Below are 20290 nucleotides of genomic sequence, written 5' to 3'. Positions count from 1 at the left end.
AGGTCCTTTGGAGATGCTTGGAGGCTAGAGGTGTTCTTGTAGCGTACGTTAGAGTGATTAAGCACATGTATATGGAGCTAAGACTCGGGTGAGGACAATGGGGGGAGACTTGAAACATTTTCCGGTTGCGGGTTACACCAAGGATCTGCGCTCAGCCCGTTCTTATTTGCTTTGGCGATGGATGCACTAACGCGTCATATTCAAGGGGAGGTGCCATGGTGTATGTTATTCACTACTGATTGATGACACGTGAGGCGGTGTCAACGAGAAGTTGGAGGTTTGGAGATAGACCTTAGAGTCTAAAGGTTTCGAGTTGAGCAGGACGAAGACAGAGTACTTAGAGTGCAAGTTCAGCAGCATGACGGGGGAGAGGAAATAGACGTGAAGCTTGACTCGCAAGTCATCCCCAGAAGTGGTCAAGTACAGTCAACCTCTTTATAACAGCCTCGTTTGTTCCAATATTTTTTGGCTTTTATAGTGAATGGTTGTTATAAACCTATAACAGCATTTGACGTTTAAATATTTTTTGTCCGTTATAGATAAAAATTATCCAAATATCAATTTTTATTATTTTCTAATGTTACATATAAAAAATAAGAAAATTATTCAAATTTAAAATCTCAAAAGATATGTGTATTTCACTAGTTAAATATTGAAGAAGGCTAATATATAATTAATAAATTCATAACTAAATGATAAAGATTTAAACTCTAAGGCACACGTTTAAAGCTACTTAGAAAAATAAATTCTTTCAAGATTAATGGAAGAACTTCGTAATTGTAGCTTGTTTCGTAGATCTCATTCTCTTACTAGCGATATAACGCTTGAATTGGTGAAGGTTCGTATCTAAATTTTCAGCAAAAAGGTATCCAATAGCTTTCACTTGAAGACAATCTAAGAGCTTAAAAGTTAAATCTTCTATCTAAATATTTTTTGGCATTTGTCCAATGGAAAAGATATCATGTGCAAATCTTCAAATCTTATGTCTTATGCAAAATAGAAACTTTGTGCAATGAAAAAGATTGTTTGCATATTTTTAGAATTATTATTAGTAACTTTAAAGATTCGATATGGCTGTTATAAGTGGGTAATTTTACAAAGAGCACTCTGCTATAAACACGGTTTTTGCTGTACAGGTAAAAAAAGTGTTATATAGGGGTAAAATATAACTTAAAAAATCGATTCTGAGGAAAACTTAGCTTTTACAGTGAATGGTCATTATATAGGGATGATGTTATAGAGAGGTCTGACTGTATCTTGGGTCAATTATCCAAGGGAACGGGGAGATTGACGAGGATGTCACACACCATATAAGGGCGGGGTGGATGAAATGGAGGTTAGCATCTGACGTCCTGTGTGATGAGAATGTGCCACCAAAACTTAAAGGTCAGTTCTACAAGGCGGTGGTTGGACCGACAATGTTGTGGGGCGGAGTGCTGGCCAGTCAAGAACTCCCATATCCAGAAGATGAACGTAGCTGAGATAAGATGTTGTGATAGATGTGCGGGCACACTAGGTTGGATAGGATTAGGAATGAGGATATTCGGGAGAAGGTAGGCGTGGCCCCAATGGAGGTTAAGATGCAAGAAGTGAGGCTTAGATGGTTCAAGCAAGTGAGAAGGAGAAGCTTAGATGCCCAGTGAGGAGGTCTGAACGGCTGGCTCTGGCGGGTATGAGAAGAGGTAGAGGGCGGCATAAAAAGTATTTGGGAAAAGGTGATCAGGCAGGACATGGCGTGACTTCAGCTTACCGAGGATATGTCCCTTGATAGGAGGGTATGGAGGTCGAGGATTAGGGTAGAAGGGTATTAGGTCATAGTGTGTTTCTTTGGTCCATTTCGGGTTTATTAGGGCTAGTCTGCTAGTACCTTGTCGTTGTTCTTAGAATGCTAGTATTAGAGTTGTTTTCGTACTATCTTCTGCTTCGGTTTTCTAGTACCTTGTCGTTGTTACTGCTTGTTGCTATTGCTATCGCTATTGCTTTCTTCTTTCTATTTTGTCCGGTTCATACATTTTTGGTATCATTTTCCTGGCCTTATTGTTGATATTTGCTTGTTTCTATCCTTCCTCTCGAAGCCTCTCTACCTTCCCAAGGTAGGGGTAAGGTCTGCAGACACATTACCCTCCCCAGACCCCACTTGTGCGATCCCACTAGGTTTGTTTTTGTTATTGCTGTATTCTCTGACAGTAACATGAATGCAAGAATATGAGGAAGAACACAGTGGATCACTGGCTGGAAACTAAGGGTAAACACATAATCAAGGGCAGACAAAAGGCAACAGTAATGAAAGAGACCATTGAATAGGAAGGCTAGGCAGGCATGATTAAGTAGCGGCAAAAATTTACATCACTCACCGACTATAATTTAAACCTGATGAAGTAACAAGTCAAAAGGCCTTGGGCATGGATTCCAGAACAGAGTAACAAGTCAAAAGGCCTTGGGCATTTAAAAAATTCCAGAAAACAAAAGAACGGAAAGAAAAGGAAACGACAAACAAAGAGAAAAAACTAAAAGATAGAGAAAGTTCTAATTAGCTTACAGATGCTTGGGATGCATAGGTACGATGATCCTCGTAAACCACTTTGACTGAAGGGATGTTGATTACCGGCAACTGAAGCTTTGGAACCTCATATGTTCTGCCTGTTTGCTTCAGAATATTACAAAATAAAAGAATAAACAAGGACAACTTAGCTTTCAGATCAAGAATGATAGCAACTACAAATAGGCAACACAACTAGATGAGAGGAAAAAACCAATCTCAACAAAACTAGATGAGAGAAAAAACAGAACATATGTTAACTCTTGTAAGCAACCAGTGCATGTTTCACACACTTGTTGACTAATCCATAAATAATTCAAATTAAACAGAAATGGCTGTTACAAACCAAGATTAACTGAAGTCAAAATCTAAATAGAGCTATGAATTTATATTAAGAGAACTATTCCACATGTCAGAATATTACAAAATAAAAGAATAAACAAGGACAACTTAGCTTTCAGATCAAGAATGATAGTGACTACAAATAGGCAACACAACTAGATGAGAGGAAAAAACCAATCTCAACAAAACTAGATGAGAGAAAAAACAGAACATATGTTAACTCTTGTAAGCAACCAGTGCATGTTTCACACACTTGTTGACTAATCCATAAATAATTCAAATTAAACAGAAATGGCTGTTACAAACCAAGATGAACTGAAGTCAAAATCTAAATAGAGCTATGAATTTATATTAAGAGAACTATTCCACATGTCAAATTTTTTTCTCGGTATACTTATCTAAATAATATGATCAGATTAATAAGATATGTATCCCAACTGAGAAAGAAAAACTCGACATTGTGGATACTTATCTAGATAATTAAAAACATAAATCAAGAAAATTGTCTCTGGCAATGCTGAAGCTAATAAATACTAGGACACCAAATTATCTTCGGCAATCTTTAGCAATTACCATTTTTTAAAGCCAACAGTGGGCTAAATTAAACTGCTCAGTTTAAATCTAGAAGCATCGCATCCTGCAATCAAAGAATTTTTTTTTCCTTCTGGTCTGTGAATTACTATATAAAGTCACTAGATCTAACTTCCATTGGATGTTAAATATAAATTTCATCTGAATTCTGTTCCTAAGTCCTGATTGTTCAAAATATTAGAGTCGGTACACGGTAATTTAATCTCCGCAAGGAAATAAGCAACCAGTACACCTGTAAATCCAGAACTCCATGACCTTTTAACTGGTGACCTAATGATCTGTGATATATAACGAGTTTGACGGTATAGAATAATATTTATCAACAAATGCACTAACAACATTGTTTTGAAATTGACAATCTTTCCAGGAACCAACCAGGTGGGGAGTTCATCGGTAAGACAGAGGCTGTAAGAAACAGGAGAATATCAGGACGCAAAACTAGTGCTTACCTGAATTATCTGAAAGAAATCCTTCAGGAATAACTCCTGTGTCGTCTTAGATTGATGACCACAAGCTAGAACCTCCAACATATTTTTAACAGCAACATCAAAGATCCCCAAGAAACCATACCACCTGAATAAAATGACAACCTTATTACATTGCCCCCTATTTCCCTAATGCTATTTAACTATCTTTAATGATTGTAACAAGTAACAGTGGAGGGAGGAGATCTTTTGCTAGATTAGTACAAGGATATGCCATAACCAAAGGCAATTAGAGAGTTAGAGGAAGAAGGACATCAACAAGTAGCCGTGGGGACAATGGTATCAACTGCTTTTTTGAGCAGTTTGTCTGCAGACAGGACTATTACGATCTAAGTACGATTTTGCAAAAATAAGGAGGTTATTAATAACTTACTTCCCTATGTGGAAATGAACATGGTCTCTAATGTGCCTCCATGTAGTTCCTTCAAAAACAGAAAGAGCGCCTTTGTATGTTCGAATTGCATGTTTTATCTGATAATGGAGACAGAAGAACTAGTTATACTCTAGATCACAGCAACTTTTTGAAAATGGTAACAAGATGATCACAGCATTTTAAGGGGCTATATGCATGATTGGGTGAGAACAATTACCTGATCACATTTTTTATACAGGTCCCCAGAAAGAACAAGATGAAACCCGTACTTGCGCAACATGGGGGGAGTGGAAAACAAGTAACAATACGATGCTTGCTCGAGCATTACTGCTGAATGGAGGGGTTCCTAAAGAATAAACCTCTTCAGAACAGGAAATAAAGATTGTCATCCACCAAAATGTCAAAAATTGGGCATTACCTCACCAGAGATACGGAAGTATACACTGGCAGCCTCCTTATACTGATCTCTGGCCTTCAACATCTCTACCCACCATAGACCACAACGTGTAGCATTTCCCTGACCCGATGATCCGATTTTCTGCAAAGAATTATGTGTCATCGATCTACCAAAACCTTACAAAACCTTAGATCATATTATACCAATCATATAAGGCCAATAATAAGCCAAAAGGTACAAAAGAAGGAGCAACAATAATAGAAAAACACTTAATCCATAATATTATTACCTAAATAAACTACACAGAGTCCAATAAAACCTTTGTCAGAAGTTGCTACGTCACTTAAAGAGCCTAACACACAGACCTTATGAAAAATAGGTTTCTAAACAATTAGTGGCAGTGAATACTACCATCTTTTCCTTGATTTTCAAAAAATAACTTTTACACCCAGAAATATTAAAAATCGTTAAATACATTCTCTTCCTTTTTTTCTTTTTTTCAGTGGTCGCTGGTGAAGAAACTAAAAGGACAACTTAAGTAAAAGTGACAGACCAGAGTATAGTTGATATAACTGACACAGAAGAGGGATGCGTACATACTAAATATGTGGTAAATGCATTCTCCATGCAATATTCACCATCCTTTCTCGACTGATCCAACATGAAGTAGGTCAGTCCCATCATTTCCTGCAATATGAAAAGAATGAGTAGAAAAACGTTAAGGGCAAGATGCATCAAGAAAAGCTTGTAATCACAAAATTTGATTTGATATCTATATTAGGCAGTGTTATTGAAAGCCCTCGCATCATCCTTTAAAGTAATGCAAAGCGATAGGTTACTGCTTCAAGCAATCTGTTCTTCCTAAGGTTGCCTCTGATCATACTCCTTTGTCTCTACAATGTGGTGACTGGGAAAGCAATAAGTCCTATTTCAAGTTTGAAAATTGATGGTTAGGGACAGAGGGATTCAAAGACAAAATAGCAATTTGGTGGTCCTCCTTCAATATTCAGGGCAGACCTGACTTTATACTTGCCAGGAAACTCAGATTGCTTAAAGGCAAATTGAGAGAGTGGAACATAGCACAAGGGGCAATCTGAAGGTTATGAAAAAAATTGCTTGAACAAGATCCTGGAACTCGATTTAGCACAAGAAATCAGGGACCTTGACAAAGATGATTATTACAGAAGGCCAGTTTGCATATGGAACTGGAACAGATTGCTAAAAACGAGGAGTCATCTTGGAGGCAAAAATCTAGAGTTCAATGGTTAAAGCAGGGAGACAGAAATACCAAATTTCTTCAGAGAGTGGCTAATGCTAACAAGAGATTCAATACTATTGATAAGCTAATTATCAATGAGACTTTAGTTGGTGATATGAATGTGATTAAGAGGGAGATTCTGGATTTCTACCAGCAGCCATACACTGAGCTGGAAGGTTGGAGCCCTGATTTTGCATGCCAAGATGGCGCAAAAAGTAATGAAGAAGAGGAATTATGGCTACAAAGAGAATTTGATGAAAATGAAATCTTAGAGGATCTCAAGGCTTGTGCACCAGACAAAGCACAGATGGGTATACCATGGGTTTCTTCATTCATTGTTGGTATGTGGTAAAAGCATATTTGGTTAAAACTTTTCAAAATTTTCATTCTCAAGAATATTTTGAAAAAAGTTTCAATGCTACTAATTTAGCATTAATCCCTAAAAAAGTTGGAGCTGAGGAGTTGATGGATTACACCCCTAAGAGGGAGATTCTGGATTTCTACCAGCAGCCATACACTGAGCCGGAAGGTTGGAGGCCTGATTTTGCATGCCAAGATTGCGCAAAAATTAATGAAGAAAAGGAATTATGGCTACAAAGAGAATTTGATGAAAATGAAATCTTAGAGGGTCTCAAGGCTTGAGCACCAGACAAAGCATAGATGGGTATACCATGGGTTTCTTCATTCATTGTTGGTATGTGGTAAAAGCATATTTGGTTAAAACTTTCCAAAATTTTCATTCTCAAGAATATTTTGAAAAAAGTTTCAATGCTACTTATGTAGCATTAATCCCTAAAAAAGTTGGAGCTGAGGAGTTGATGGATTACAGATCTATAAGTCGTCATCTCAAAGGTACAGACAGAGAGATTGAAGATGGTGATTCACAAGCTGGTAGATTCTCAACAAATAGCCTTTATAAAAGGTAGACAGATTATGGATGCTGCTTTGATTGCTAATGAGTGTGTTGATTCCAGAATCAAAGGCAAGATTCCTGGGATTTTGTGTAAACTAGAGATTGAAAAGGCTTATGACCATATTAAATGGATCACAGTTAGGTTCTCTATTCTAGTAAATGGATCTCTAGAGGGATTTTTTCATCAGAAAGAGGATTAAGGCAAGGTGACCCTTTGTCACCTTTCCTATTCATCATTGCAATGGAAGGTCTGAACGGTTTGATCACGAAGGCTAACCAGGAGGGATGGATAAAAGGTTTTAAGGTTTTAAACAACGTTAGCAGCAATCTGGAAATCACTCATTTGTTATATGATGATGATTCTCTAGTTTTTTGTGATGCTGATGAGGAACAAATCAGACACTTGAGGATGGTTCTATCTATCTTTGAAGCAATTTCAGGCTTGCATGTAAATTGGAGAAAGTCACAGATTTACTCGGTGAATGAAGTCCCCAACATTCAGAGACTAGCTGGAGTTTTAGGTTGTGAGGTGGGGGTGTTACCAACCACTTACCTGGGTTTACCTTTAGGAGCGAAAAATAAATTTGGAGTGGAGTGCTGGAGAGGTGTGAAAAGAAGCTTTCGAAGTAGGAAAAAAAACTATCTATCATTAGGAGGAAGGGTCACCTTGGTGAATAATGTTTTAGATTCTCTTCCTATTTATATATGATGTCTTTATTTCCTTTGCCAGTGAATATAGAAAAAAGACTTATAAATTGAGGAGAAAGTTTATTTGGCAGGAAATAGGGAGAAGAGGGGTTTTCATTTAGTGAACTGGAAGACCTTGACAAACAGCAAGAAGGATGGAGCATTAGGGATCAGAAATTTGATACATCACAACAAGGGTTTACTAATGAAATGGCTATGGAGATTTCTAGTGGAAGCACAAGCTCTTTGGAGACAGGTAATTAAGGAGAAGTATGGGGCAGAGGGTCTCTGGTGTACAAGAAAAATTTCTACCAGTTATGGGGCAAGTGTTTGGAAATTTATAAGATCTTTATGGCTAGCTTTGAAAAGCAATGTCAGCATAAAAGTTGGTAATGGTGTCAAGGCTATTTTTTTGGAATGATGACTGGATTGGAAATGGTCCTCTCAAAGACAGTTTTCAAGATTAGTTCAACTTAGTGCAACAGCCCCAAGCAACAGCAGCAGAGACAGGGCAAAATTTTACCTTCAGAAGATTTCTAAATGACTGGGAAGTTGCTAGAGTGATTGAACTTTTAAATCTTTTGGAAAGTTTCAAAGGCACTACAGAACAAGAGGACAGTCTAGTGTGGGAAAGAAACAGCAGCGAAGTTTTCTAGGTGAAGTCAGCTTACTGGGGTCCTGTAACTCAGGTTCCTCTTAGCACAATCTTTGTGCTAAGGACTGCTTTCATTGTTAATAATATACATGTTATCGTTGTTCAAAAAACAAAAAGTGATACCTACTCAATTGATTATGTATAGCTGCAAACTATGACGGTGACCAAAGTAGAAAATGATACTACCAAAGAGACGTCTTTTCTCCCCATATTTAACTTTGATTGTTCATTTTCGTAGGTCTAAACGGTATCCAGTCATCTTGACCTTGAACAAACAAGTCAAGATACGACAATCAATATTGATCATTCATACAAACTTATAATTTATTACAACAACAACATACCCAGTATTATCCCACAATTTATTACAACAATATACCTAGTATTATGAATTATCTCACACCGTATGGTCTGGGGAGGGCAGTGTGTACGCAGACTTACCTTTACCTCGTAAGATGGAGAGGATGTTTCAATAGACCCTCGGCTCAGGAAAGCATAAGCACCACATTAATGAAAAGATAGACAAGAAGGGACAGCACCAAAAAGCCATGTAAAAGCAGCATAAAAACAACAAGATAATAAGATGACCAAAATAAAAGAAAACGACGGGTAGTCATAGAAACCTACTACCAACAAAATGTAAGAGCGCGTACTAATACTACAGGTATGAACCATCTAGACCACCTACCTTACTACCCTAATCCTCGACCTCCACACCTTCCTATCAAGGGTCATGTCCTCGGTCAATTGAAACTGCGCCATGTCTTGCCTAATCACCTCTCCCCACTTCTTCTTCGGCCTACCTCTACCTCTTAGTAGGCCCTCCAATATCAACCTCTCACAACTCCTCACCGGGGCGTCTGTACTCCTCCTCCTCACACGTCCAAACCACTAAAGTCTCGCTTCCCGCATCTTGTCCTCAATAGGGGCCACACCCACCTTGTCGCGAATAACCTTATTCCTATCCTATCTAATCTGGTGTGTCCGCACACCTATCTCAACATCCTCATCTCCGCTACCTACATTTTCTGGACATGGGCGATCTTGATTGGCCAAGACTCAGCCCCATACAACATTGTTGGCCTGACCAGCACTCTATAGAACTTACCTTTAGGTTTTGGTGGCACCTTCTTGTCACAATAACACCGGAAGCGAGTCTCCATTTCATACATCCCGTCCCAATACGATGTGTGACATCTTCATCAATCTTCCCATCCCCCTGTATAATAGACCCAAGATACTTAAAACTTCCTCTCTTAGGGATGACGTGCGCGTCCAGCCTCACCTTCCCTTCCCCTCCCTGAGTCTCACCACTGAACTTACACTCCAAGTATTCTGTCTTGGTCCTGCTCAACTTGAAACCTTTAGACTTTAGGGTATGCCTCCACACCTCTAACCTCGTGTTCACACCGCCTCGCGTCTCGTCAATCAGTACAATATCATCTGCAAATAACATGCACCACAGCACCTCCCCTTGGTTTTGGCGTGTCAGTACACCCATCGCCAGGGCAAACTTATAATTTATTCTTTCAAGTATAATTATTCACTCAAAGTATTGTTTTAATTATAATATTAATACTCATTTTACAAAAAATTCCATATTAAATAACAGGACATACTTGTGCATTGCACGTGTCAATAAGCTAGTTCATTCAATATGCATCAAAACAAAAGAAAGGAGTCAACAAGAAGTTAAATTGCTTCCCGTGTCTATTGGATCTCCCCTCCTAGGAAGACTATATGATGGAAAATGCAGTATTTGGATCTATCTTAAAACACATCAGAATGCCAAGATATTTCAAGTTCTCCCCACCAATAACATACTCTAGCTCTAGTACAATGTATTTAACACTTCATTTCTATCAAAATGTTTGATAACCTTCACATTATCCGATAAGTAGGCTTTATCCCAAAATAAATTAGATATGCAACTACATTCATGAACGATTGCATATAAAATAACAGGTAAATGGCAAATAGCTAATTTTATTAGCCCAATCACTTTCACCGCACCAAATATGACAATCACAACAAATTTCTATTTATCCGCCCAAAAAAAAAAAGACAGCCCTATGGCAACGGTATCTGGCTTGCATCATAAGGTACGCAGACTTGTTTTATGAGCACAAACGAAGGGTCAATTTGTTATTCGAAGAGCATTTTTGTTTTCTAAAGCAAACACAGTTCTGGAAAACCAAAAACAACGAAAGGCTATTTTCCGAAACCAATTCTTCCACCATACAAACAAATTCTTTCAAACCAAATCCAAACACATGTTGTTCCCGAGGATCAAAATCAAAACATAACCAACCAAAACCAAACTGTTTTCTAATCCAAATCCCACACGACAAACTCATAATGAGTAAAGGTCTATTTCCTCGCAAATTTCTTTCACCAATGATTGTGAAAGCAATGTTTTAAAGCCAAATAAGAAAACACATTTATTAATGCCACAAGACATGAAGTTAGAAATTTACTAATAACTTCCGAAGTAAATATGCTCGGAGTAAATATGTTATCTTTTCATTGTTTTAAAAGGATAGGTAAGGTGCATAATAGTATTTTATTCTAAAATGGTAATCTGAGGATAGTAATAGAAGATACACATAAGGAGAAATACTTGTTAAAAAAATGAACCTTGAGCCTAACTCAACCACAAAAGCTAGCTCATGAGATGAGAATTGTCCAAGACCATATAAGGAGACCAAGGACCCTAATACCCAACGATGTGGGACAATTAACACCCCCTGCATGCCCGAACCAGGAAACTGAAACGTGGACAAGATAATATGGGGGCCCAACATCGAGTGAAATAATAATTGGGTGGACTTGGCTCTAATACCATAGAAATGGAGTTTGGACCTAACTAACCCCAAAAGCTAGCTCATGAGGTGAGGATTGCCCAAGCTATATTAAGGTGGCCACTCATCCCTTAAAGCACTGATGTGGGACTCTTCACAATCACAGACCCCTTACACTCGCACTCAGGGCTGGACATCTAGAGCGTGGACAATTTAATACGGGGCCCAACATTGGAAAACGAGAATTGGGATGGGTCCTGCTCTAACACCATGTTAAAGAAATAGACCTTGGGCCTAATTCAACTCCAAAAGCTAGATCATGAGGTGAGGATTTCCCAAGACCATATAAGGAGACCAAGGATCCTAATACCCACCGACGTGGGACAATTAACAATACTAAAACATTTCATTGCTAAAAATAAAAAGTAAAAAGAAATGTGCATTATTCAAAGATTATTGAGCCCATATTAAGGATGGGTTGGGTAACACGGTTTAAGTACCAAACATTCATATATGAGGTACGTCAATCTCAAGGTTGGAATATAGATGTGAGTGAATTATCAAGGAGATTTCTCCAAAATCTACCCAAAGCCGAGGGAAAGTATCTTATTTCACTTGTCGGATCTGAAAAGGAATTACATAGGATAAAGACGTAACATCACTGTTGTGAGACCAAATTTAACTATTCAAGTGTCAGCCAAAGAGGAAACTATTTTCCTCCGTTTTCTTTAGCCCATTCAGTCATAACAAACAAATATGGAAATTTCGGAGCAAACAGTAACCAGTTATGTGAACAAATTATCATTAACATATTCTCAAACTTAGGGGCACTATGAATAACCATAGCCCCACAGGAAAACATCAAGAATAAGCCAGTAAGAAAAGAACAACAGACAATCTTAATCATCTAACTGTTTAGCATAGTGATCATAATAAAAGGTTGGTTTCGGCCAGCACTGGAGTTAGATATGCTCCAGTACAGTTTCAATAGTTAAGATAGACTGTTACAATAGTTCCAATACTTAGCACCCAGCATTTCTTCTAATGAAACAGCTAAGACATTAACAACTGGAGATACAACTAGCATAGATCATTTTAAATAAAATGAAAAACAAAGTGCTGCCTGACGCACCTAAAGGATTAAATGAAGGCACATATACTGCCCATATGAGCTCATCAGCCAGCACTTACTATTTTCCTAAGTTGCTCGGGCTCTTAACTTTCGGTGCCGCACCCGTGTAGACACGACGTGAGTGTGGGTGTGGGATGCGTAGTGGATATGGTCAATCGATTTTGGGTACTTTCACCAAAATCGACGGTGGAACCCGGGACAGATACAATGATTACTGAAATCAAAATAAAAGCTAGGGCGAAATTGAAGAAAATGTATATAGAAATTTCTATGCCAGTCCTTTCCTTTTATTTCCTTCTCGGATTCTCCTTTGGAAACGTAGAAGGGCTACAAGTTCCAATTAGAAAATGCTTCTCTGTTTTCTTATTAGCTTAGTTCAAATGTTAATGTTCTTCATTCTTTATGGTTATTGAACTTGTAGTCCTTTTCCTGCACGCTACAAGCACCAAGTAAGTTTTCCTTATAATGTCTCATAATTTAGGCATATTTTTATAACTCTACTTTCAGATATTTGAATTATTTTTAGCCAAATCCCCGCACCCTATCCATACCCCCCGAATCTTAAAATTCAGATCATGAAGGATCCAGCCTCTAGATCCACACCAGTGTCGGAAACCCGCACCTGAGTCTGAGCAACTTAGCTATTTTCTCAATTCCAATGCATTTAGTGAAAGCGTGCAATAAAGACACAATGCTTCATATTCTCAAAGACATGTATCTATGATTCAAGAATGTGCCAATTGAATAACTCCTTAGGCCAAATAGACATAAGAACTTACAAGAGAATTCATAATCAGGCAAAAATACACAAAAGGACCAAGGTTTCACTGGACACTAGTTATTTGCTCATCTAATACTATGGACCAGCAACTGCACCTTGGAAACCAAGTCAAGAAAAGACACATATTTCATTAAATGAAGGGCATCGTACCAGAGCCATGTATTATCCAGAAAAGTAGCTTACAACAAGCACACTGCTGCCTAATAAATAGAAGCTCAATACATAATCTCAAGAACTACCTGAACACCAGCATAGTGTTTCCATGCTTTGTCGAGCTTGTAGTCGGTAGAAAGTAGACGATAGTTAGACAATGCAAGCTCATAATCATGTAACATGAAGGCGTAATCACCCAAAACTCTTATCTGCGATTCAATAGAGCTGAAAGTATACCTTGAAAGGCAACCACAAACTTTGATTAGTCATGAAAGAAGAAAATTGAAAACGGAACCATGTAACAAACTAGACAAAGGATGAGCTTGCAAACTTACGTTGGACCAGCTGGGTTTTCTGGTGTATCTTCTTTCCCCTTTCTCCACCACAAGTTCTTTATTTGGTTTCTAAAACCTTTTCTTGTTGCAGAAACCTGCAATTTAGCACTGTAAGTCACAAAAAACCACAGAAGCAAACAGACATGTTATCATCAACTTCCAAAATTTTTTTTTGAGGGGGGGGGGGGGGGGGGGTGGTTTACCTGCTGATTGAGAAGACGGATTTTTTGCTCCATATGAGGAATAATATGTTTCGACGCTAGATCTTGTATGAATTTCTCCAGCTGCTCGATTCAACGCATAAGTAAATAATTACTTACATCAAGGAGAAAGATATTAATAACTAGCTATCCTAAGAAAGTACCTCAAAGTTCAGCCATACAAGGTTCAGGAACAAATACCTCATCCAAGTCATCTGAGCTAAGGAAGCAGCGTAACTGCTGGCCATGTGAAATATCAGTTTTCTGTCGGACAGAAGAAGATAATTTTGTTTACTTCATCTAATAGACAAAGATAATAAATCGAATAAATATGATGTGAAAACTGAAAAGGATAAACTCAGGAAGATTATTACAAAAGCAGCCCACAGATTTTCATGTTCTCCTGACCCATCCTTAGAGGAGTTGATACACAGCAAATGACAACAATTAGCCCCAAATGTGCTCCTCATCTCTGCCAAGGTTTTGGTTGCTCTGTAGAAAATACAGAATATCATTAACAGCGACGTCATGCAAAATTGAGCTCTATCTTTTAAGCAAAAGACCGCCACAATACGACTAAACCATAAGTCTAGAAACAGCTTTGATAGTTTGAGAGGCAATAGGGAAAAGGACTATATGATAGCCCTACAATAGTAGGAACTCCTCTTGTGCCCCTTTTAATAGTTGTGTACTGTATGTTCATCCCAAGACTAAGTTTAATGTGAAACCCTTGATGATAGTAGATGAACTTCGCATCAACATGACTTAGAGAGGCTTTGGAACTTGTTAAGTGATGAATGCCATGTTGTGACTGAACAGTGAACACTGACAAGGCTCCTTGTTGTGTTTGAAAGTTATTCAAACAAGGAGATAGCACTTGGGAGATCTAGGAAAAGAAACGAATGACAAGAGACAGGTATTAGAGAGCCAAAGAAGCAAGAAATGACCTGAGGGGCAGTACCTAGGTGCTATCTCAGCAATACTGAGGTGCTGAAAAGCAGAAAAAGAAGATTAGCACATGCCAAGTGCTTCAGAGCAGGAAAATTATGCTTCTAAAGTTCTCCAACCGCTAGGCACCACATGCACAGAGCCTGGTTCTAGGCAGCAGGTGTATGTTGTGGCTGTTGCTCAGTGACTAGGCACTCCAACAACAGCTCCTAGGTGCTGATAAGCATTTTCTAGGTTTCCATTAAAAACAACGACAAAACTGCCTTCTGTCTGTTGCCATGGAATGTATAGGTAGGGATTTTTTAATGCTTGCAAAGCCCGTTGCACGCTCTCTATCCCCTTTTGGGGGCGTCCCTAAAGAGAAGAGAGTTCAGTCTACAAGAGCCGTTGGGCCACATCCATCTATCCTAAACAGTAACCCTTTCCTTGTTCGGTCTTCGGAGAGGGAGCTAGACGAGCACTTGCAAGAGAGCAACTGGCAGATCTAAAACTGCTATAGTAGAGAAGGACAGAAGTACCTCCCAAAGGTTCTAAGGTTCTACCTTTCTTGTGCGTTTGGGAATAGATAGAAAGTTTCCAAATGAATAAAAGACTCTTGATTGATTGAGTGTAATGCTCATGAGGTTCTACATCATCCTCTTCACCACAAATGATCCACTTGCCCGAAAATGACCTGGATCAATATGGAAATCCCAATTCATTTGGCCTTTCGATACAATCAAATAGAAAGCCCCAAGGGCGCCATATTCTAAGAGCTCAAACTATGGGCTTGAATAAATCCTCCTATTAGCCAAGGGACAAGCCTTTCCATGTCCTATGTTATATATATATAAGGAGCTCCTAAAAGAGTTTGGAAACATGATTTACTGGAAAGCAACTGAAGGCAAGGAAAGGAGAACTTTCTCTTATATCTTTCATCAGAATTGAGATGTTAATGGATATCCTTTTGATGCTTTCAGGCTCTATCATAACCAATTTTACGTATTCCAGTATTGTGATGGAACTCAACACATTTTACTTTATTTGCAGTTGTCTTCCTTATCTTAAATGAATGTTAAGAGTTTCTACTCAATCTTGTGCTCGATTTATCTTATTGATTGAACGCTGATTAGATTGATTTGGCAATTCTATTATTTAACTTGGAAAAGGGTATCTAGGATTGGAATTGAATAACCTAAGTTCAAGAAAGTTAGCTCATTAGCCGATTGATATAGATTTTCAGGATAGGTATATGCCTAATGGTCTTATGAAACCATAGTTAAGAGTTGAAACTAATGCATCTTTGATGTACTTCCATCGAAAATGCATCTTTCATTTATAGGGATAAAGAAAGAGGGTTAAGGAAGATAGGCTTGTCAACAACTCAAAAGATACTTGCTAGTATTATAAAGTTCATATCTCAATCCAATGAAGTAAGATTTTGAGGATGCAATTCACTGAATGAAGTGTTAGAGAAATCATAGTCCTAGATTTTATATTGAATTCCATAAAATCGCAACTGCCTTATCTGTCATTCGGGGTAGACGTCAGGTTCGGTTTGGATTATGAAAATTTAAGTTTCTTTTTTAAGGTTAAGTTTAAATGCGTCTGCCAGGAGTCTGATTTTTTAGAGTTCGGGTTCGAATTTCGGTTTGCTTATTTCGGATTTTCATTTAAACCAATATGTATATGTTGGGCTTCTTATGCTTCTAACAAAAAAATGAACCTCCAAATGCTAGTCATGTCAATTTGCCTATAAATTCTCATCCCCACCACAATCATCTAGAGATTTGGTAATTGTAACTTTGTAGGTACAAATACAAACCCTTGATATAAGAAAAGATATTAGAAGAAGAAACATAGAGTAGTATTAGTAGTAGTAGTAGTAATAATAATAATAATAATAATAATAATAATAATAATAATAATAATAATAATAATAATAATAATAATAATACACTTGTCATTATCCTTTACAAGTTCAGTTCTAAAATAAGTGAAAAGTTGTGGGTAGTACCAAAGATTGTCAACCTATTCTTAAGTGGGTTGTTGGCCTTTACTTATTATTTAAGTTAATATTGGGCTTGGGATTGGGCTAATGCCTAATGGATATGCTTGACTGATTTAGTTGTTAAGGCCTAAGGGCAAAACATGAGGTACAAAAATTTCCAGATTTTTGGATATCTGAAATTTATCATTGCGATTCTGAAATCCAAATTTTTCAAAAATTAAAACCAAACACCAAACCGTAATTCAAAAAACCGAACCAAAAATCCAAAAAATCCGAATTTTGGTATTTGACCAAACTATTTTTTGGTTTGGATTTCGGTTTTGCCCAAACTATGTCCACCCCTATTTGTCATTAATTTAGTACTTACAATAGATTTAGTTGTTTGAACAAATCCTAGTTGTTGTCCTTAGCAATTAAATTAGTGCCAATTCGTCATGGGACTGCACTAATACTAACTCTATATTACTTGTGTACATCCACGTACACTTATGTGTTTGTTGAGACAACACTAACTTTATTTGAGCCAGCCTCAGAAGTATGTTTTGTTAGTTCCAGGTTCAGATAAAAGCATTTATTCTTATTTAGGGAGGTTGCTTCAAACTTCTCCGTCAGTTCAAAATGCCTAGGGTATTTGAGTTTAGCAGTTAATTCAGCATCAGGAATCAGACGCTCAAACTGACATGCTTGTCTAAACTCCCAAAGAGAATTTGCATCAAAAGTTCTGTAATCTGATTAGAGGCATAAGGTCTCCAAAGAGGTCTAAAAAGTACTCCAGTTGTGTTCAAAAAGCACACACCAACAAAGGCAATAAAGTATGACTTCCCTCATCTTCTTTTTTCCTTGTTTGATGACTATGGCTAACTTCCCTCATTCCAAGCTTCTTCCCGCACAGGAATCCCAGGACTTCCAATATCTTTAATTTCTATGTGTCCCTAGCCTTGTGCAACTTAGGGAAATCTTAAGTTACTATTTGAATTCAATACAAGCAGAAGTATGAGTTTATTTCATGGTTTCCTTTATAAATCTATGAGTTCTTTGACTGCTAAAAGTTATTTGAGTTCTTAAGTTAATACTTTATGGTTTATAAATAATTTTTTGCAAGTACAGTAAAGTAAACAAATTTGTTTCTTTATTTTCAAATACTTTCTTGTATTTCTAGAAACATCTATCCTTTGCTTCACAACAGCATTATTTCAAAAACTTATGCTGATCAAAGTATCTGGCTTTACCAAAGTACTTCAATTTCCACTCCTCAAGATCTGTGATTGCGATGTTAACAATCTCAGTGTTATAAATCACCATGTCAGATTACATTGGACAATTTCAGAAGGAAAGAGCATCAAACCTTTCTAATGAGGCGTCTTCACAATCGTGTACCAATACAAAATGCTTTAGAATTTTTGGATCCATTGCACCATCATTGAGAAAGGAAGGCAACTGATTAGTGTTAAATAGATCAACAAATTTGTTGATGGGATCTTCATCCCGCGAAGAAACAGCCAAAAGACCTATATTGTTATCACCACAGAGGTAGAAGCACTGTAAGCTAGAAACAGATATTCAGAGAAGTGAGATGGAACCTCATTTCTGAAAAAGAAAAGAGAAGTGAAAAAGAGGGAGTACAGTGGGGGAAATGACTCAAGAAAGTGTCAGGAAAAAAAAAGGTAGCTTACATGTCACAGGATGATCAAAAGCTTCATGTTCTGAAAAGGAGACTGTATGTACTAGCTCATTGTTGAAATATTGGAACCATGACGGTAGGAACTCGTTTTGCGAAGCTACATTGGAACATCAAAGGGGAATTAGTCCAACAAAATTCCATACTTCCAGACAGAAAATTCTTTTTTAACTCCAAACCACAGAAAGTAAACCAATTGGTTATGGACTACAAATACAGCAAAAAACTAACTGGCCAGTATCAAAACCGCAAGTTATAAATCTAGCTGTCCACAATGAATTGTAATCTTGCTAGGCCTATGATTTATTTGTTGATACACTTTTGTTAATAATAAACTTGGAGATCACATATCCTTCTTTTTTTAAGATGAGAAAGAATTTAACAAGTTTAATGTAGTGGGAAAAAAATTACAGTTGAGCACAGTCTCAATTTCCAGAGGTTCCGAACATAAGTCAGAAAGATCTTTCTCTCCAGCATCAGTGATAACTTGGTTTAACCGCTCCTTTGCAACCTTGAGAGGAAAACATGTCAGTTCTAAAGCAATAAGCTTATACAGAAAAAAGATATCATCATTCAGTTCTCAGGTCGTAGAAACCAACAAATAGAACATAAACTGAACACTTTAACGTATTGCCCTCAACAGAAACAAATTTGAATGGAATAGGCCTATTTGACAAGAAAGTAAATCAAGGGGGAATGTAACCCAATATTTTCTATGTAACACTAATTCCTTCAGAATACTACTCGCAGAAAATTTCTTACTAAATTCAATGCATGTTTTGAATGAAGGGGCCGCTTAGAGGCTTGAAACTTGAGAATCTGTCTAAAAAAAGGTTATAAACTTTTCTGACTCTAAAGAGACGTAGACATTTCTAGTAATGCAATACTTTACTCACTTTTTGAGCTACTCTACATGAGTGACATTCTAGTCATGTTAGGATGTTCATACATAGAGCCCTAATAGGTCTGTTTGTTATGCTTTCGAGAATCTTCACTTTATCAGGTCAAAACTTGGTTCCAAAGCTTCAAGAGTTTTTCTTGTGTTTACTAATAAGGTCCTCAAAATGTATCAAGGTTGAACTAGTTCTCTAAGTCATGATCTTCTCTAAGTCCTAGTGTTTTATCTATGAAGCCCAATGTTCTATTCCAATGGGTAGTAAGAACTGCCTTTGCAGAATGTGAGGTTACTGAGGTTAAACTAACTGTGTTCCATTGGTCCCAAAAGGTTTCAATCCCCCAGCCCTCATAGCCTTCTCTTCTGTCTTTGCTGCTTTCCCACCTCTTTTTCTATACTACAGCTTCTTCAACAGCTTGCTACCTTCACTATTCACATTGAACAATAACCCCCACCAACTCCCCCCTCCCCCCACCCCTTTATTTCCTCATCTCTAATAACTTTGAGTTTAATAACAGTTCACGTATTTTGCACTCTTCTCAATTTAACCCTCCAAATTCCCAAGGAACAAGGCAATAAGTGCAGCCCAATCCAATTAATTTTTATTTTTACCTAATGTACAAACATAGAGAAAGATGGTTTATATTTTGGATGAGGAGAATGCTCTTTGGAGAGAGGTGTTCCGGAGAAATATGGGGTTTTCAAAGGGGGGCGGAGGACTAAAAATATTACACTTCCCTGCGGATAATGTTTATGGAGCAATATTTTGAAAGGGTGAGAAGAGTTTTTGGGAATATATCATTTAGGATTGGTGATGGGAGTAGAGTAAGCTATTGGGGACACAGATAGGGTGGAGGTAACATTTTGAGTATCACTTTTTCCTTAAATGTACACAATTTCATGCCAAAAGAAGATGTCAATTCAAGGCATACGGAGGCTGCTAGATGGAGAAACACATTGGGATTTGACATTTAGGAGGAACTTGCAAGATTCGGAGATCGTAAAGTTCCAGAGAATAAGAGATTGATGGAGTTGCTCCATTAACAGAATATTCCACACAATAGCCATGATGCTTAGAGATTATTTTTTTTTTTTTTTAGTGTGTGTGGTGGGGGGTGGGGGGGGGGGGTTAGGTGG

At 37.6% G+C, this 20290-nt stretch overlaps 1 protein-coding gene across 3 annotated transcripts in view; it reads right to left on the bottom strand.

Annotated features, from left to right (window-relative positions):
• Positions 1-20290, bottom strand: part of LOC109207062 (trafficking protein particle complex subunit 8) — a 36753-nt gene that overhangs the window by 14707 nt on the left and 1756 nt on the right. For 2 of the 3 annotated variants that reach the window (XM_019369942.1, XM_019369944.1), the window contains exons 3-16: positions 18670-18769; positions 18254-18358; positions 17926-18088; positions 14017-14134; positions 13844-13906; positions 13646-13726; positions 13443-13537; positions 13194-13344; positions 5328-5414; positions 4749-4868; positions 4548-4676; positions 4331-4428; positions 3922-4045; positions 2540-2647 (exon numbers count right to left, since the gene is read on the bottom strand). In XM_019369942.1, coding sequence (XP_019225487.1) covers positions 2540-2647; positions 3922-4045; positions 4331-4428; positions 4548-4676; positions 4749-4868; positions 5328-5414; positions 13194-13344; positions 13443-13537; positions 13646-13726; positions 13844-13906; positions 14017-14134; positions 17926-18088; positions 18254-18358; positions 18670-18769 — 1542 coding nt within the window. Of the gene's footprint in view, positions 1-2539; positions 2648-3921; positions 4046-4330; positions 4429-4547; positions 4677-4748; positions 4869-5327; positions 5415-13193; positions 13345-13442; positions 13538-13645; positions 13727-13806; positions 13907-14016; positions 14135-17925; positions 18089-18253; positions 18359-18669; positions 18770-20290 lie in introns of those variants that run through there. The other variant, XM_019369945.1, reaches the window with a different exon arrangement.

This window comes from Nicotiana attenuata, unplaced genomic scaffold (genome assembly GCF_001879085.1).
Source record: "Nicotiana attenuata strain UT unplaced genomic scaffold, NIATTr2, whole genome shotgun sequence".
NCBI lineage: Eukaryota > Viridiplantae > Streptophyta > Magnoliopsida > Solanales > Solanaceae > Nicotiana > Nicotiana attenuata.
This window is presented reverse-complemented; position numbering and strand designations above follow the sequence as displayed.